The following is a 19,943-nucleotide window of genomic DNA, read 5'->3' on the forward strand; positions in this document are numbered from 1 at the left end:
GATAGTTTTTACAGATATAGAAAAAAACAATTTATTTTGTAAAAGTTATGTTTCACTGGGTTTTTCTGTCTTTTCCATAGCTTAAAACAATTTTCTTACACATTTGTTGTAAAAATCAGGGTTGTGCATGTATATATATTCTGTACTACTACTTCTATAAGTCTATACGTTGACTTCCAAACAATATACTTCTTTGTGGAATTTAACAATATGACAACTCAACAAAAAAGGCTCCAATTACTTTTATTCGACACTATTTATTCCAACATTCAACATAGTTTTTCTCACATATACGCTGTATGTAAATTAACCGTTACTTCACATCAACAGACAAAGCAACACACTGCATTGTAAAAATAGGAACAGAAGCAAACAAACTAGGAGAAGATTTTCCACCAAACCATGACCTCATGCACCAAGTCAACACCAAATGGAACCAAAGAAATGGCATGGCAGTTCAAATGGTTTTAAGTACATCTTGCAGGTACAGACTCACTTTATTAAAACAAGTACCAAGACTATGTAAAAATAAATAACAGTATAGTCTGTATAAACGCAGGAATTGCACAGACTTAAAATGTCTGCATACACCTGTTTTTCTAATGAAACATCATAAAAAACAAAACATCCATTCTTGCAATCATTCTACATGCAACATAAGACAGTGTGCATCTCTCCTTTCTATAGTTGTTACTGAATGCCTGCATCAATTTTATTAAAACCATTTTTGAACAACATTCAGCAGCACTCAGCAGGAGCTTCAGGTTGATCAGTAGTTTCATTTAAATTTTTGCTAAAGGCTACGGAGAAGGAGGAGCTTTTAGGGAATTACAAGATCCTCCTTGGCTACTACTTGTAGTCCCCTGGTACTGTAATAAACAGAAGAGAAAGAACACAACAAAACAAAAATTAATTAATGAACAAGTAAATTAAGAAAAATATATTACACAAAAACTCATAGAAACAGATAGATAATGAGAAAAAGCACATTTATTTTATAAGAGCATTTTCATTTTTGAACATACAAAATAACTTACCGCCAGCATGGAATTGGGTAGTAAAAGAAAGCAGCAAAGTTTAGCCTTTATTCTTTTTTTAATCAAGTTTCTGACTGACATCTGCTGGTGAAAGGATGAAAGTTTGAAAGTTATGCATTCACATCTATGTTGGGATGTGAATGCATAAATACTGTATGCACCTCCAGATGGGACAAGATTTTTGTGAGAATGAGTGATTTGTGGAAATGAAAAAAAAACTTTGGCTAATATTTGGTTTCTACACAGGATTCAAAATACAGCAGCTGCAGAGGATGTAGAAAAATACAATACTATTTGTCGTGATTCCAAGGACGTGTTATTTTTTTTTCTTTTTTATGTTTTTCAACGATACAAGAAAGTTGTTGTCTGCATTGAATTGCTGAAAGTGAATGAAACTCAATTATCTTTTTTTTTCCTACTCAGGTTCAGACTTTATAATCACTTTATTGTCCACCGCCTAGAAGTTCGTACTTCTTTTGTGGAATTGGTTGTTATTTGAGGTAATCATTTTTTAAATGTTATATTTATTCTTTCAAGAGAAAAACTGTGTCTCATTTCTGTCAAATTTGATACGTATCTGAACATTAATTTTACGTCTTGTGTTAAAACCGGAATGTATTTAAATTATGGCTTCTCTTCCTGAAAAAGAAATGACTCAATAATATACAAATCTTGGGGAAAAAACACACGGTTTAATCATTTGTAGGACCAACTTCAGAGACAACAAAATTAAAGAACTTTTTTTTAATAATGTAATCAGCCTCTGCATAGCAAAACTTTTACAAAGTGTACAATAATGTTTTCTTTTATTGCAGTTTCCAGGCATTTATTTTTGCAGATATTTCTACAACTATGGCACTACAATACCTTTTCTTTATCATACTTTCTGTTGCAGATTTGAAGATATCCTCAGCGTCATTAAACTGCTGTATTACTGGAATCAGCTTTAGGACAAACGGCCTTGTTTACCTTTACACTTACATTATTATTCTGGTAAGTGCATGTGATTTATGTGGTTCACTTTGGTCTCTTGTGTCTTAAGACCATTGTTCCAAAGACACCTAATGTATTCAAATACATACTGAAATAACAGTATGTAAAAAAGCATCTTCTCTATGCTTTTTTAAGTGAGAAGATGCTTTTTTTTGTTCTCAACTTATGTAGACAAGCAAAGAGACGACTTTTTTGGTTTTATTTGTGAAAAACTAGGACGTCGAAATATGCTTCATATTTCTATCTTTTTTTATAAGTTTGAAGTTTTAAATCTTTTGGGCCACTTCAATTTCTAGAAACTTAATAATGTGCAAAAAATGTTACTGTTGAAGAAACGGTACAATTCGGGAACTGAGAAGAAGAGTCAAGGTTTTGTGGAAGATCCCAGTTTTGAAATGGTTAATAGAAAACAACTGAAGAAAAAAAAAATCTTTGCGTTTGAAAACTGGTCAGTCGTCCATGCCTGGAAACAGCTGTCACATCCATTATAGAAAAGCCAACTCACCTCAACAAGAGGATGCCAGTGGGCGACAGGTTTCCGTGGACATGTGAGCATTTCACTCCAGTGTTCTCGACCGAGGCTGTCTGCATCATTGCCGACTCGACACACACCAATGACCTCATTATGACCCACGCTACAGGTGCAGGGGGAAGAGAGAAGAGAAAGAATGTAATCTCAGCTTGCCTTGCATTCTGGGTCAATGCCATGTTACATTCTTAATGAGAAAACTTTCTGAAAGGAAAGTGTTAAGATTGTTAAAAAAATGTTCAGACTTTAAACCATACATCCCCTAAAAAAGGTTTCAGTGTAGGTTTATCTCTTTATTGTTTTGTAATTATTAATGGAAGGTAACTAAATGGTGTAAGTTGTAAGCTAACCGATCATAGTCCATCACTGCTATTAAAAGGCTGATCTGCTCAATGTTTTCTGGAAGGACATCAAAGACAATAGCCTCGTTGTAGACTGGATTCAAGGTGTTCCTTTTCGTAGATGTCTTCCTTTTCTTCAGTCTCCGACCCTCACACATCAGAGAAACCTTCACATACGGATCTTTTTTAAAAGACAGAGAAATGTTTACGTTATGCATTTATTTCTTTCCTGGACAGCTGAACAACTTTCTATGGATTGACAAGGTCTGATTTCATTTACCCGATGCGCCAGTTATATCCATGGCCTTAAGATTGCGAGCCTGTATCATAGTTATGGTCAATCGGCCTGCTGTAGGCAAGTAGCAGAGGGAGAACATCAAATCCCCAAGGTCCACGTTATCCTAAAAGACATCAGAGACACATTTACTCTCACCTCGGTTTGAATCTTCGTTTGTTATTCCTTTATGCACTGGAGCCAAAGCTGAGGAAGAACAGCAGGAGTGTCTTGACTTTTATTTACAGTGCTTTTCATGTTTTTTTTGTTTTTTTTTTCAAAATGAAGAACCGAGTCCTGTGCTTGGCTCAGATAAACCCTCCCATATTTCAGCTAGAATGCAGACTTCTGCTTAAATGCAGCTCACTTATCACCTGCACTGAAAATAGCTCCACCAAGAAGTGAGAACCATGGCAGCAGACAAAATGTGTGGCGAGCACTACTCCTACACTACAATCTCTCCCTGAGTTATTGATGTGTTTGTTTAATTTTATAAAATGTCAGCCCATTAAGCATTTAAATGTTTGATGGATAGACATCCATGCATCTACCCGTCCAGCCGTCCATGCTTACGATAAAGTTAAATCTTGCAAATGCTTTATCCAGTCTGTGCAATCTTATGTGTGTGCATCTTTATGAGAGTGAAAAAAATCAGAACATAAAAAATACTGAAACCACACATGTGTGACAGAGCAGTGCAGTAATTTACTATGTGACTCCAGAGTTATTGTTTTGTGATCATTGCAAGTTTTCTCTCTGCCAACAGGGTTTTCATAGAGTAGAGAAATTTAAACACGTGCTCCAAGCCTATGCACACCAATTGACCTATACTTAAGGTTTATCATGGATAAAACGATAATCCTTTCAGTTTTTAATTAGCTATAACGAAGCAAAGACACTATCTGAACAGTAATGCAATCTTAACTGGGACGAAACATTCACATTAGGCATCACTACCAGAGGAGCCTCAAATCTGTGACTTTTACAAAAGTCACTTTTAATTTGCAAAAACTTAGTTTACAGACTTGATGTCACACTGTAAAGACTCAAGACTCAACTCAGACTCAAGGTCTGGGATTTGAGTCTCATGAACAATCTTTATTTGACGCAATCAGAGGTGAATAAGCCAGTAAAAGTAGATCATTTGATTTCAATGAGTAATGCTACCCCCCCCGAGTTACCTGCATACAAATAATTGTTTGACATGGTAATGTTATGCACAGTAAATACGGTGTCTGTTCACCGTTTCTGCCAAGATGTGCCAGTAATTACCTTGAGTTTCTGTTAGAGATTTTTTGGTATTATCATTTTGTTGTTACTTTAGTTCATATTCAGTCTAATGTTAGTCAGTTTAAAATGTTCTCTTCTTTAGTGTGTGTATTAACTGACCTGGGGGTCACAGCTGCCTGTTCATCTTSAGGTGAAACAGTTTGACCGAGATTTGAACCGGGCTCAGGCCGTAAATCAGATATCGCATCTGGAACTGGGTTGCTAGTTGTTTAGGTAAATTGTTTTACGACCTTTGCTAGTTGTTTAGGTAAATTGTTTTACGACCTTTGCTGTGTTTAGGTAAAATGTTTTACGACCTTTGCTGTTTTTCCTCTGCTGTCTATCATGCCTATCCTCCCTCTTTGAATTTTGAAAATAAAAGACAAGCTCTACCCAAAGATCTTCAGAACGCTCTGTGAACGGCTCAGAGGAGCAGTTGATAGAGTCTTCTCCTTTGCAAGGGCTTTGTCATGAAATTCATATACGTTGTCTGTGGTTCTTTTATGTAGGTTCTAGGAAAATACCTATCAGTTTCCGAGTATGTTTGGTTTTACTCATTGATGCGGCTCTAACAGATATGTTTGTTTTCTCTTGTGAAAGTGAAAGGGTTCTTGTGATTTATTAACTAAGATTGTTGAACATGGTTGTGTAATGGCTTGCTCAATTTAGCTGTGGCTTCATAATAATTAACCACACAGATGTCTCTCAAACTGAACTCTGCAAGATGCAAAGAGTTCAAGTAAACACGCTTCCCATTTGATACAAGTGGAGATTTCACGTGAAATGGTGACATCCATATGCTACGAATACAAAAATAGATATGTAATACATATTTATGTATGAAGTGGGGCAAATATAATTTGTAATTAAAGCAATTGAAATTTATACATTTCAGATATTTAAATAGTATTTTCAGCAAGTGTAAATACTGTATAACTGTGTTAAATTAGGCTTTAGAATAATTCACAGCAATTCTTCAACAGTTTATGACCTAGAGGCAACCTGGAATTATACAATAGATACAAGCATAACACATTTCCAGTCCAACATTTACAATTAGGTTCACCTAGGACTGTTATAGCGTTAGAGGTTCTTAAAACACTTTTTATGTTTAATTCGATGGGTGCTCATACAGGGGTTGAGATTACTTTGTCTGAGGTATTTGTATTCAGAAATTATAAATATTCGAGTGTTACAATACAAGGCAAGAAAAAATATACCACTAAGGGTACACAAGGGCATATATCTCGGCATGAATCAGAAATTGATAATCAAACACAGCCAATGATTATTTATTTATCCATTGACATAGTATGGTCCAGATCCCACAAAGAACCTGCGGGTCTTACATGCTTCATGTCCCGTCAACATGCATCATCAAAATGCACACAGGTAAACAATTTCAAAATCTGCTCTAGGATCCAGCTTAGAAATCATATGCCGAGGTTTTTTCAACAATATTACATTTATTGTTATTCTGAATTTACCATCTGTGGCACATTATCCTTCATTACATGAAGTTGAAAAGGTAAAATCATCAAAACGAAATCCAATCCAAATCCCCTTAAGCAATAAAAGCATTACGCAGCATTTGTTTTTATTACCAGTGCCATTCTCAATATCAGAAAAATGACACATGTTCTTCCATCAATATACAATCTGCTTCTGCTGCAGAGCTCAACGAGACCAATCTGGCAGCAAAACAAACAGTATGGTCCCTCCCTCTGGCAATGAGGCTTAATGAAAATTCCATCATTTATATCCAATCATCTGTGGTGCAGTAGTTACTGAATGTCCTACCTTTTGTATATTGTACTAATTTCTGAGATATTTCTGTGCAGATTTTGTGGACACAAGCATTTGTGCACGTCTTACAGTCTGTGCTCAGACGAGGCACACAGCCTGTGAGCTGTATCTGGTTTCTCTGAGTACTGGGAGTGTGAAAGAAAAGTGTGAGAATGGAGGATGTTGGATTCTGTGAATCACTGGTTCTCATCATCCACCTTTCTCGTGGGTTTCTGCTCTAAATGGACAACATTGACTAACAATTAATCAAGGGCATAAGTGGGGAGGCATCGATCCACAAAACAACCATAAGCTGGGAGTTTGCTCACAAATATCAATACTTTTGTCGATATTCCTCTGAAGTCTCTATCTGGCAGCATGCCAACAGAATAATGTCTGTGCCTCTTTTTCTCTGTTGATTTGTGACAACTTTCTCTATTCCGTCACTCCTCTCTTGCACATGGTAATAAATTTGAAATGTTACTGACGTAATGTGTAGTATTCATTAATTATTAAGCTCAAACTAGTTTTGTCTGTTTGCATTCAAAGTGAGACCTTCTTACTTCTTATTTGATTGCAAAACTTGCCGTTGGCTGAGGGTAATTGGAAAATTATGATGTGCATTTGTTTAACTAAAATGTTATTTTACTGAAAATCACTTCCTTTTTACTCAACATTTTTAAAGGCAATGTCATTCTCTTAGTCAGGTAGACATTTAGCTGCAGCTCCACTGGAGCTCAGCGAGTGAAATGGGCCTTTCTCTGAGGTGTGTGTGCTCAAATCTTTTAATATTGACTCAAGCATGAAAATCAAAGTTTACATTGCTCTGTAGCTTTGAAGCAAAACTACCAAACCCAGTTTGCGTCATTCCTCAAACATGATTTCTTCCCATTTGTCTTCTTCCAGGAAATCTGCGGAGGCTCAGCAAGCAATTACCTCTCTAAGGTAACTGGAGACTTCTCTTAGTTATGTGAAGATTTAGGATATTTAGAGCAGAAAAAAAACTTCCTGTCTTCGCTGATTGCATGACCGGTTAAAAAAGATGCATCTCTGGTTAACTATTGTCTTTCTTTTTTTTTTTTTTTGTTATCAGTTTTGCAAAAGTCATTATCCTTCCTGAAGCCCAAAAGAGAGAATGACCCATAAGGCATACACTCATACTTAGGGATAATATTTGTGATTTCATGTTTAACTAAGACACATGTATGAAGATTTTAGGATCTAACCAGAGTACATGAAGAAAGTCCACCCATGCACAGTGGGAATGTATAAACTCCGCAAAGTTTGCGTTGCCAACTTTCAAACTGAGAACTTCTTACTGTGAGTCACTGATGTTAAAGCTGAAGCCTGGAGCCCTTAAATCTCTTCACATTTTTAAATTCAGGGATTTAAGGGACAAAAAGGCCATGGCATGAATAAAAAAAGAAAGTCGTTTAGCTGATTGTTTCATTTAACGCAAACAATAATTTCACTACCACAATAAAGTATTTTAAAACAAAATATAGAGGCAATAGTACTAATAATTAAAACATTACTGTCTGTGAACACAATCATGACTCTCATATCTCAGGTTGACAAGGAAGCCAATCAATCTGCTGCAGACAAGGCTCAAGAGAAGATACTTCATTTAAAATATTATCTAATACTGACACTAAAAGCCACTTATGACAAACATTTAATGCAGTTTAGGACATTTAAAAATGCTTTGCAAGGAAAGGACAAACACAGAAAACATAAATCTCCCCACATCATCTTTGATTGAGCAAAAAAACATGTTAACTTATTTGTTAGACATGTTTAGTCCCAGAATATGCCCTTTTAGCATTAACCCAAAAACGAAATGAGCCACCAAACTCCAGTGATTATGCTTAGTGTTCTTTTCTATATTTAGAGTCATGAAGAATAAAAAATGAAAATAAAAAAACTACCATCTTTGATCATACTTGTCGAATAACATAGCAGCTGTGATCCCTAAAAATAATCTCACATTATAATTTTGTCACCTTTTAAAATAGACACAAGCACAACTGCAATAAACCCGATGTGGGAAATGCATTTTAATCCTGCTGATTTTCTCAAAAGTCTTGTGAATTCTTTTTCTTTTGGCTAGTTTCAGCAGAAAGAGTAATGGCAGCAGGCCCAGACTAAAATGAGTCATATGTCTGGCAACTGTGAACATTATAAAGGATTATGTTAGATAGGCATCTGACGGCTACTGTGTGCTGGTTGTTTTTCCTTTCAAATATGTATATTTTCTGTTGTTACAGTGACTAGTCAAACTAATTGCAATGCAAAGGGGAAAGCAGACAATGATTTTATGCTTCTTCACACCACAAAGAACCTCAGAGAACAAGTGTTTAATGAAGAAATGAGAATTCAACTGCTTGAAAAGAAAAGAAAATAAATATATAAAAAAACTTCTAATGAACCATGATAAAACATACATTCATTTTTATTTTTTACTTCTCATTTCTATAACCATGGAACAAAATGAGTACCTGAAATGACTTACCGAGGAGACATACTGGATTTCGCGGCAGAGTTTTGTCTCCCTGGGAAAATCTGCCAGATCCAGGAAGTTGTCTACCACTACTTGACCGATGATGTCATGGCGTGAAAAGCGGTCAAAGTCGTAGATGCTGAAATGCAGCTTTCGTGTGGGAAGCTCAGAGTAGGCCACAGGGAACAGGAAGACCTCGTCAAACACGGGGTTGAGCGTCTTGCGGTGCACCTTGGTCTGGTGTTTAGTCTTCCGATCAGGCAGCAGGTAGATCTTAACATAAGGGTCAGAGGTACCAGAAAAATCCTTGGCTGGGAGGTCCTCTGCTTTGTGGATTTTAACTATTAATTGTTCCAAGTCGCAGTCAAATTTAAGAATAAAGTGGAGACGCCCACAGCCCCCACCTCTGCGACTGCCCTCGTCCCCCTCGAGCGAGCGCTGCTTGTACAGCTCGGGTTTGAGGCGGCCAAGGCCAAGACCCATTCCAGTAAGGGAATCCTGTCTTTGGAACTGCGCCACATTGAAGTCTGGGTTAGAGAGGTTCATATGTCTGCGAATGGAGCCTTGACTGAGGACAAAGAAGGCAAACAAATAATCAAAGTCAGACTACGCCAAAAAGAATCAACGGCAGTAAGATTCAACTTGTTTTTTTTTTTCATTTTGTAAAGAGAGACATATGAGTAGTTACATTCAAGATAATGGAAAGGCTGGAGTCCCAGAACAGGAATACCTCTTAGTTGTGACTATTAGGAAAACCAATACCTACCCCATTTCTTGTCCTGGTGCTGGTTCTGTTGTCTGCCTCTGCATTCGAGGGTTTGTGTGAACTCCATTTTCCCGAGTTTTACTCTGAGCATCCAGTGGTATGTCTGGGGATGTGTGGCTTATCTTCATAGCTGCCTCTGGTGTGGCTATCGCCACGGGTGGAGGTGACACAGGAGTCATGGGAGCCTCCACTGACACAACCGAGGCCACGGGTGTAGGCTCTTTGGCGACAGAACAATGCGAAGACTTACGGCGGTTGTGCATCGGAGGGTCTACGGCAGTGTAAACTGGATGTTTGGGTGCAGGCTGTGTGGGCAGGGGGCTCATGGTGGGGTTTATGTGCCCTTGAGCCTCCTTTGTTGTGGGTGAAAGTCCTCGCTCCCTCCATGGTATCCAGCAGAGTTTCCACGAGACAAAGAGGGAGACCCCAAATAGGGCCAATCCACAGGCAGTAACCACCAGTGAGAGTAGACTCACTGATATATCTGAGAAGATGACAAGTGAAAAGAAATCAGAGTTAATTTGAGGTTTTACTTGTAATGTTTGCTTCTTGCTAAAGCTACACCATTGCTATTGATTAACTATAGGAGAAAAGTGAGAATATTATCAATTCTTAACACAGACACATTCATCTTCCGGCGGATATTTCAAGATAGTTTTTGTTTATAAATTATATAGAACACATACAGTAATGTGCTAATTTTGGATTGCCAAATAAATGTTCTTAGACTTTAGCTTTACTTCACTTTTTCTTTTAGTTCATCAGGGTTCAGTTTGAACATTTTGACAGGATTTTTTTTTCTCTTAAGACATTTAACTCTGTTGTATGGTGCATACAAATGCTTCTATACTCAAAGGATGTAGCAGTGTTTATGTGTATGACAGTGTAATTAACATATAAATTGTTTAAGATTTAGATTTCTTTGCAGCAAATATTTTTTTTAAACAAAAGTATCTGCAAACATTACCTATACATTTTCTAATATGTTGCACTTAGCACTGTCAAATTATAAGACAGTTTCTTGAGAGAAAATCTTAGATCAAACGTCCAGTTTATGATTTTGAAGATCTGCTACAGATACTTTTTAAGCTCTGAAAATACTTTTCCTCTTTACCCATCGACCCAGTGCACTTTCTCTCACACTGTACAATCTGAGAGAAAAAGACCTGACTAATAATGTGCTGACAAAAAGCAACCAAAGTCAATAGAAAACTCTGGCTCTTCAGTCTTTCTAGAAAATGTACCAATGATCAACACCACTTTAGAGAGTATAATAAAAGGCTAACTTCATTCAAGTACCGTACAAATTAAAAAATGTTGGATGGTGCTGTGTTTATACTACCTTATTTATGTATTAAATGATCCAGCAAAAGGTGGATTTCATGGTTTTGTCCTGTTAATATTTAAAAAAATCTTGAACTCAATAGATTATAAGCCTTGGGTTTCTTTTATTTTTCACTCATTCAATCTGAATGTCCTTCAGACTGTAGTTTGTTCTTTTTGCTTATCGTAGAGGAGGAATGAAGTGAAAATGTCAAAGCGGTTGTACTTTTCTCATCACATTGTACACTCATACGTATAAAAAATATAACGGTGTGTAGGAGCTGAACTACTACCTTGTGCTCAGTTCATTTTTTAACATGATAAAGTATCCCAGCCATCTTTTATAAGTAAAAGTGAATATGTAATATATTTCCGTGGCAAGACAGGAAAAATGCAACTCACAGCAGTGAGACAGACATGGCAGAATCGAACTTATTTTACTCGTTGAGTCAATAAAATCTAATAAATATGAAACCATTCAGACTTTATAAACAGGTTAAGAGCTTTTTTTCTCGAGAGAGCAGAAAAGGCGCTTGTCAACAGGATCCTTTCTACTCAACATTTTCAACATTTTAAAATAAAAAAAGTATGCAAAACATCCTACAAAAAACACTTTTATTTTAAAATGTTGAAAATAAGAATACTACTCAATATATTTAGAAATACTACGATAGACTGGTGACCTGTACAGGGTGTACCCCAACTCTCGCCCGAAACGTTCGCAGGGGATAGGCACCAGCACCCCTCCCAGCCCCACTAGGGACAAGGGTGTCCCTAGTGGGGACAAGGGTGTCCCTAGTCCCAGCCTTGTCCCAGTCCCACTAGATGGATGGATGGATGGATGGATGGATGGATGGATGGATGGATGGATGGATGGATGGATGGATGGATGGATGGATGGATGGATGGATGGATNATGGATGGATGGATGGATGGATGGATGGATGGATGGATGGATGGATGGATGGATGGATGGATGGATGGATGGATGGATGGATGGATGGATGGATGTTTAGAGAAATAGATGGCTTTGCAGATGTGGGTATACATCTTGAACCTCTTTGCACTTTTTCCATTACAGCCACAACCTTCTATGCAATTTATTAAGATTTGATGTAAAGGTCAACCCACAGCACTGCACAGTTTTGATGATGAAATAAATTATATGTAGGTTTTACATAGAATGTTTTCCAAATAAAAGTTCGAATAGCATGCCATATATTTCTGTTTATCTGTTCCAGTTGATTCTCTGCAGAACTGCTTCCTGCTCCTATAAAATTAGCAAGTATTTATAAATGTCACATTTTAGATTTTTCCACAAATTCTTAAATGAATTAAAGGATTGGATTTTGAGCAGCCTATTCCAATCTCTTAGTATGCAAATAGCAGTGGGCCTAACCCTTGTCCTCAGGGTTCACTGTCCTGCATATTTCAGATTGCCCCTGCTCCAACAGGCCTGATTTGAATGATTGTATTTTCTTATCAGAATGTCATTGAGGACAGTTCATCGCCATTCATTTAAATGAGGTTTCTCACCATTAAGACCTGGTTTGGCGACCACTGCTCTCAACCATCCTACTGAAGCTCTGGATATATGTTTATGTTTGTCGTCTTGCTGGTGGTTGAATCACTGCTCTAATCTCAAGGTTTTTGCAAGATTGTCCTGTATTTAGCTACATCCACCCTACCAATTCTGACCAGCTTTCCTGTTCATGATGAAGACAAGCATCCTCAGAGCCTGATTCTGCCATCAATTATGTTTAGGTCTTGGTAGCTTTGCAACTAAGTCAATACAGCTGACAGCAGATATTTGAGTAAGGTGAGGTTGAAAATATCCTTAGCTCTGACCATCTCACAGTGCTCTGTGAGATGGTCAGTTTAAAGAATAAAACTGAGATCAAATATTTTCACTCCCACAAATAATAATCTTCTCAGTGTCTGAAATAAGAAGACTAAACATTTCCTGTTTTAAATCAGATCATTAAGTGTTATTTGTATTGATAAATGCCAGAGTAGTGAACAGATTATCTTTTGATTTAACTACACAGATGAACTCCCAGCCTTCAAATCCACATCACACTTTATGCAATTTCTATAAACCTTTGGAAACCCCGTTATCTTTTCATTCCCCTTCACATTAATGCAGTGCTAACAGAATACATTGAACTTTGTGGCCACAAAATAATTTAAAAAAAAGGAAAATGCTTCAGTATATTTTATTCTTATACATCCAGTGGGTGTGGGAGAATAAAAGTGAAAAATCACATCACAGTGATTCTAAGCCCACAGTGTACTTGTGGACTTCATCTTATGATATTTGAATCACTGTCAAAACAGAGATTATGAGTGAAGCAGACTCCCCCATTCTGTAAGGAGTTCCTCCCATCCCCCTGTTAATTAGCTCTCTCCACTGATTACCAGATGCATGTCAAGACTCAAACTTGGCCACCACAAAGTAGCTCTTGTCAGACGAAGCATGTTAGTAAAAGTAAAGGATTATTTTAAACCTGCATCTGCCAAAGGGATAGATAATTTGGCAATATAGGTAATAGGTATGTATGCTTGGCTGAATTTCTCTAGTTTGCTGTATTGGTTATTTTGTCAGACTTCAATTGTCGTCTTCACCTTAATATTCAGTAAATATACCCCCAGATTACTTGTATTTATTTTTTAATGACTTTTTTTTTTTTACACTTCTTTAATCTTAAAAACTAATCTTTGCTGTTTCCCAGCTTGCATAATGTTTTTGTTTTTTTGTCACAATTTATTTTTTTTAAATAGAATTCAAATTTAACTAAAGATTGGGTGTGTAAGGAGGTCCTCACAGCTATCATCACACAGCTGTGTGTGAAAAATCTGATTGGTCTTCAGATAAGCAAATTGTTCTACTGCTACAATCTTGTAATGATAATTTGAAGAAGGAATTTTATATGAACCATTGTGCATTGATCCCAGAAGTTCTGAATGCTTAGTCTGTCCTAATGCATGTAAACATTCAGAGGTCCACCATGAGATAAGCATGTTTCCCTTGTGTATTATTAGTTAGGCTAATTTTTTGTACTAATTTCACAACCCGGTGGGTCCAATACTCTCCCTTGCCAAAGTCAGTGCTCTCCAGTTATTTACCTGCCTTTACTATTACAGCTGCGCCTGGTTTTACCAGGATGGATTGTGTGCAATTGGAAGACTCTCAGCTGACATGTTTGCTTTGGTCTTTGGTAAGCCTAAACCGGTAATGTGTACAATGTTTGCAATCTGCACAGTATGCAGCATTTTTATATCATGCACATAGTGGTTTCTTCTCCTGCCAACAAGGTTGGTATTTATGTTGCCACGCCATTTTGTCACAAATTCCAACCAAGTATTTATGCACTAAACTGATTCTTTTTGTGCAGCCTCTGTCTTTCCAGTTGCAGTTCAAAGCGCTACGCTCGACAATGTATTGTTTTTTTTAACAAAGCTGATTATCAAAACGGGAAGTCAATTCTGGGTTACTGAATGTAGATATGCCAACATTTATGTCAGAATGGGTAGGATTTGAATTAGAGTACCAATGAAATGAGGAGGTAAGCAGAAAGTCAGCCACAAAAAACAAGCTAATATGCAAATGAATACTCCTATTAATATTGCAGCCCAAAATATGAAGTAAAAAAAAAAAAAGGTGAAATGTCAATATTTTTGCAGTTTTAGAGAGAATAATGCACTAGAAATGAGACTATTGATAAATAAGGCATTTAGAAACATACCTCTTATTGTTCTCTCATTATGAGCTTCAGACAAAGAACTACCTGGGACCAATGCATTTCTTCTAGCTGCAGAGTTCAGGCTTCTGTTTATTCTTTTCATTTTCTGAGGGCAATGATTAGTTGAAAAGAAGTGCTTTGATGGTCTTGATCTCTAATCTGGTAACCCTCACACTACTTCTACTTCTCAAACATACACTCCCATGGTGACTATGATAAGACATGAATTGGTTTTTAATTAATTAATTTCAGTTGATTTTATGGATATGTCTCTGTAGAGTCGAGACTGAAAATTAACCAAGTTATTACATACAGATTTAATTTTTTAACGCAAAAACTGAATATGTATGTAATTCATCCCTGCTATGAGGGCAGTAGAAGTTTTCATGTTTTTATTTTTATTTTTTTTTTTATACACATTGAGGTAGAATTTTTACCTCTCCAATCACTTCCAGTTTCAATTTCTTATCCTGAAGTTGGTATAGCTGCAGGTGAAAGCATCAGCCTATATCTGTCAGAGCTGAATCTGACAGCTATAAAAACATTATTTTGCAGACATAACAAACACGCCTTAGCTGGTCTAGAGTCTTTCTTTGTTTAAGGTGTAGTTATACATCAGTGTTTGGTCTTTTGCTTGGCACTACTACAACGTCCATCAATGCCCACTTCCTGCTGTTGTCACACTGGCAGATTCTTGAATTTGATTTAAATGTCTCCGCTTTTGTTTTCCATTCTATAGTACTTGTTACGTCAAGTTTTTGTTCTTTACATCAAACAGAAAAAATGGCACTTAGTTTAGAAAGTACTTGTCTTTTTGATATCATAACATATCATATCTTGCCATTCAACTAGCCATCTGAGACATTCCATTTTTTTCAACTTTGCAGCAGAACTTTATTTTCCAATCATGTTCATTTATTGAAACGCTGGTCGCCCGCATCTGCCTTAGCTTTTGACTGATCTCCTTGAGTTCAGCTGTGCTGGACACATAGGTATCTTCTAAAACTCCACCCTCTTGCACAGTGTTTTCTAATAGCGGCAGTATCTGCAAATCCACCTGACCATGTCTATTTTTGGATATATGGTGTCAGTGGTGCACACATTCTGCTTTCTTATGCTGACTGTGCAAGATGCCATAAGTTATCTTTTTGTAAAAGAGAAGAGATGGAATTTTGTGCCATATATTCAAAATAAATTTGTCCAGGGGAAGGCTTGCGCAGAATTTTGAAGCAGAATACCCCATTAAACATCTCTGGTAATAAGCAAAGATGTTTCTATCCTACTGTGACCTGGTCATTGAAGCTTGCAACTTTTTAAATCAAAATTGACATTGAGAAGATAGACACTTCAATCAATAGTAATAGTTTTTCTTTTCTAATTAACATTAGCAAATCATTACGTGTTAAATATTTCCCAAATGTGTCAAAGCCAATGGTCTTACTTTTTAATTTTTGTTTTTAGAGATAATACTGAAGAAGTGTATCATTTACTTCAAGTTTATGCTAATTAGCATTTACAAACATAAACACTGTGTCCACCTTGAGAAACAAAAGTCAATCTGGCTATATTTTTGGGAACCATCAAAGGCAATTTTTAAAAAGTGCAATGATTAGCAATTAAGCTTCCTGGATATAAGAGTATTGTTTGACATGAAGATAATGGACATGGTCATAAATGAAATAAAAAGAAGGATAGCTCTTTTTTTCTTGTTGTAGCTCAGAAATCAAATCCAGCAAATTTGCTTAGTACGTTGTTGAGCCTGTGTGTAGGCACAGTCATAAGAGTTAGCACAAGAACTTAGACCAACTGTCCTTTCTGTGCTGCGAGATTCTGTGAACACCAGAGTAAGTGTGATCAGGGAGAAACTGAGGGATTTGCCATCTGAGGACGCCGAGCCCAGCTTGGCAGAATGTTGAAGAACCGACTGGTTAAGAGGAATCAACAGACATCTGGGATGGTTTGGAGACAGCATCACAATGAAGAAGTTGAACCAAATCTAGAGCACAAGACCTTCAGAGGTGCAATAGTGTAGGAGGTGAGCAAGAGATGAAAAAGCAGTGTGCACGCTCCGAGATGCTGTTTTCTCAATGTGTAACAAGCAGCATTACTTGATTTTCCAGTTGTTAATTAGAAGTTAGTATCCAGGGACAGACTCTTGCATTTTAAATTGTTGTCCTCTGGGTTTTACCTGCTGCTTGGTGTTCATATTCACAGAAGCTTAGTTTTAAAGCTGCAACACTTATTGGCTGATGGTTACATAGAAATGTAATGGAATTACAAACAGCAGCAGTTTGTGTGCTACTTTTAAAAGCAGCAAGAAATGTTGCACAATTGCGGCGTTTTATATAAGACAACCTATTTTGGTCATCTCCTGCTCAGTGTTTTTATTCTGGGAATGTATTCTACTTAAAACTGGGTCTCAAAGGGAAACCAAGAAACATTTCCTTTTTCCTTTATGATTTGAAATGGAAAATTGGATTGTCCATATTGAAAACGAAATCAGCTCCAGGATAATAGAGATGACAGCAGGGCATCTTTGCACTGCTGTGAAACCAAGAATGACAATGAATATGGTTCTAACAGTTCTGCTACCAGCAATATTATGAGGTTATCTTTGATCAGTTCTGGTGCACAACCCATGACTGAAATATTTAGTTTATTTTTGGGTAGTGTCCAAAAACAGATGTTACATTTTCGCAGGATATTTCAAAACATCTTTACCTGCCTTTAAATAAAGTCAAAACAATGCAGGCAGCATTCTGAAGAATACATGATGGTGTTGCTCAAAAGTGTTTTGTCTGAATGTCTGTCAGTGCTCTCTGTTCATATGATCTGTGCACATTAAAAGGTAAAATAAAATTGACTTTTATGAGCTTCATATCATGCTCTAATTTTATTCCCTCATCCAAAACATACTTGGAGTGTTGATTTAGCTGATTCATGCATGTTTGAGAAATGTTTCTATCACCTATCACCCAAAGCTTCATCTTGGACCTTCAGCCCACCCAAACTCCTGCCCCACAGAGGACCTCTATCTGCCTTCCCTACACAGCTCCACCAGACTAGCGGCAGCAGATAGCAAGTGGGATGGAACTGTGCATCTCTTGAGATTATCATCTGAATTGCTTCTCAGTCCAACCCTCCTAAGAACAGTTGTAAATGGCACCTTGGGAGAAGCACTACTATGATGATGATGATGATGATGATGATGATGATGATGATGATGATGATGATGATGATGATGATGATGGGGAAGTGTCAGAAATGGGAGGAACTTCTTAAAGAGACAGATGTCAATTTCAAGATGTCAGATATAGCTATGAAGCAAAGTCGGAATTCCTTTAATAGTTTAATATTGCTGCACCTGTCTGACAATTTGATCTAAATATGTGACTGGTATTAACTGTTGTCAATGGTTGACAATAAAAAGATTTGCATAAAAACATGAGAAACAAACTTTTAGCATGGTCTAGTCCAAGCTCTTTAGAGCTGTAGTTGATCCAATGGCTGTCCACTGACGGTGAAAAATCAAATTAAATATCATGTGATTTGAGATCGACAACCTCCGTGTCTGCTTGTGAGCCCGTACAAATCCTACATTTGGGGATGTGAGTGAGTTTACTCAGGACAGAAAATTAAGGAGGAAAATGACTAGAGTAAAAATATAAAGAATCACAGAAAGGACAGAAAGACCTAAAATGGCACGATTTCTGTATAATCAGAAATCATCATCGAAACTATATAGACAAAAATAGGCTTGTGGAGGATTGCAGGAATTGTGCCCAGCACGATCTATGAATTGCTTTTGTGCGCAGGCGCGCTCAACCAGCCAAGTCAGGTGAGGTTTGATAGCCTCAAAGCCTTAATGATTTAACATAATCGTATTTCTTGACATTTGGCTTTGATTCTGATGTGGTTTCAGGCAAACGCTTTATTCCTCCAAGGCAGAGGCTTTTAGGCAAGAGAGGAAAATAAACTTTCAAATAAGTAGGAGCCTATTAGAACTGCGAGTAACAGAGGCAAAAAATGGACCTCCTGCTTACTCAACATAGAGAAAAGATGCATTAACTATACGAAACAACGTCAGGAATTAAGTTAGTTTAATATTTTCTTCTGGTGGGTACCAAAATGAAATCGCAAAAACGATTTGGAAAAAATAAAAACAAGACATTTCTTCAAATATAAAGTGCAATTTCGATTTAACAACGGGTAAATGACTTTAAGGGACAAAAATAAAAACCAAGATTGTTGATTAAATATCTATAATCAAGTAAATACTCTAACCCGAAAGCCCGTGCTGTAAGCCGGTCGGTTTCAACGAAAGAAGTCACATGCACGTTTCCTCCTGGTCAGCACCGCCGCTGAAGGAAAGCGTGCTACTGATGCCTTACCTGAATCTGAATATCGTGGTCTGGTCAGATCTCGGAAATAGTAGATAAAATCCAGACAGTTTTCATTCTGCACTTCCCCCTTTGAGCAAAGATCTGACAGGAGTTCGAGTGCTTTTTGACAAATCTCGTCATCTCTGTCTCCAGGCATTTCCCACCAGCATCCTTATAAATGGACGGTCTCTCGTCGGCACCTATTCCAACGCTGGTCGGCACGGTGTGTGGAGTGAAACGCTCACCGAGCGGCACGCCTTCCGACGCCGGACTTTATTAGAAAGCGCGACAACCCCTTTCCCCCAAGTCCAAGTGCTCCAAAAATAAAGCAACCTATCCCACATGTGGAGCAAGAAGACTTGTTTTCTTTTGTGTAACAATGAGTGAAACACTCCTCTCACTCTGCTGCTCTGCCGAAAGCCACCGGTTGAATCCACGCACCGCCTCTGCGGCGCCGTGCGCTGTCCAATGTGCTGAAATGTGCGCGTGTACTCCCGCTGCAATAAATCGTTTGCATCACGCTGCTGACTTCTGTCTCCAAATCACTTTTTTTTTTTTTTTTTTTTTTTTTTTTACAAAACTAAAAAAAAAAAGTTTACCACCTTCATAGTCAATTAAGTTTTTTTTTTTTTTTTTTTTTTTTAATTAGAGCGGCGAAACGATGCGAATCCCGGGAAAAGCTGAACACGTTAACTCCGAGCAGGCGAGAGCGAAAAAGACGCAAGCTTTACAACCAGTACAAAATAATAATATTAATAATAATAATTAAATAAATAAAACGACCAGTGCTCTGACAAGCCTGGTGTGGTTTTACGTTCCTGCACATGGCCAATCAGAACCTACTTTTTTTTTTTTTTCTCTCGCTTTGTGAAATCATTTTAGGCTTTCATTGGCAAAACCGCTTTCCACTCAAAACCCATCAAAATCTGCGATACTGTTCGCAGATTTTGAAAACTTGAGTACAGAATAGTTTTTTGGTTATTKAGAGAAATTGTGCTTTT

At 37.3% G+C, this 19,943-nt stretch overlaps 1 protein-coding gene across 1 annotated transcript; it reads right to left on the reverse strand.

The window, feature by feature from the left end:
* Nucleotides 1-226: 226 nt before the first annotated feature.
* Nucleotides 227-19,487, reverse strand: syt9a (synaptotagmin IXa). Its single transcript, XM_008405898.1, has 7 exons — nucleotides 18,952-19,487; nucleotides 9,495-9,978; nucleotides 8,741-9,296; nucleotides 3,181-3,301; nucleotides 2,910-3,081; nucleotides 2,536-2,665; nucleotides 227-869 (listed from the first exon to the last, which is right to left on the reverse strand). Exons 1-7 carry the CDS (start codon nucleotides 19,097-19,099, stop codon nucleotides 801-803), a joined length of 1,680 nt encoding a protein of 559 aa, XP_008404120.1. The 5' UTR covers nucleotides 19,100-19,487; the 3' UTR covers nucleotides 227-800.
* Nucleotides 19,488-19,943: the final 456 nt, after the last annotated feature.

The sequence above is a fragment of the Poecilia reticulata genome, linkage group LG3, assembly GCF_000633615.1.
Source record: "Poecilia reticulata strain Guanapo linkage group LG3, Guppy_female_1.0+MT, whole genome shotgun sequence".
In the NCBI taxonomy this organism is placed as follows: Eukaryota; Metazoa; Chordata; class Actinopteri; order Cyprinodontiformes; family Poeciliidae; genus Poecilia; species Poecilia reticulata.

Bases quoted from the DNA above. Each gene is read 5' to 3' on its own strand.
- syt9a (XM_008405898.1), bottom strand. From the start codon at position 19,099: ATGCCTGGAGACAGAGATGACGAGATTTGTCAAAAAGCACTCGAACTC. The intron at 9,297-9,494 runs GTAGGTATTGGT...CTTTGTCCTCAG, and splicing joins GCACCAGGACAAGAAATGGG to TCAAGGCTCCATTCGCAGAC. The intron at 870-2,535 runs GTGAGTTGGCTT...TGTTTATTACAG, and splicing joins ACTGGCATCCTCTTGTTGAG to TACCAGGGGACTACAAGTAG.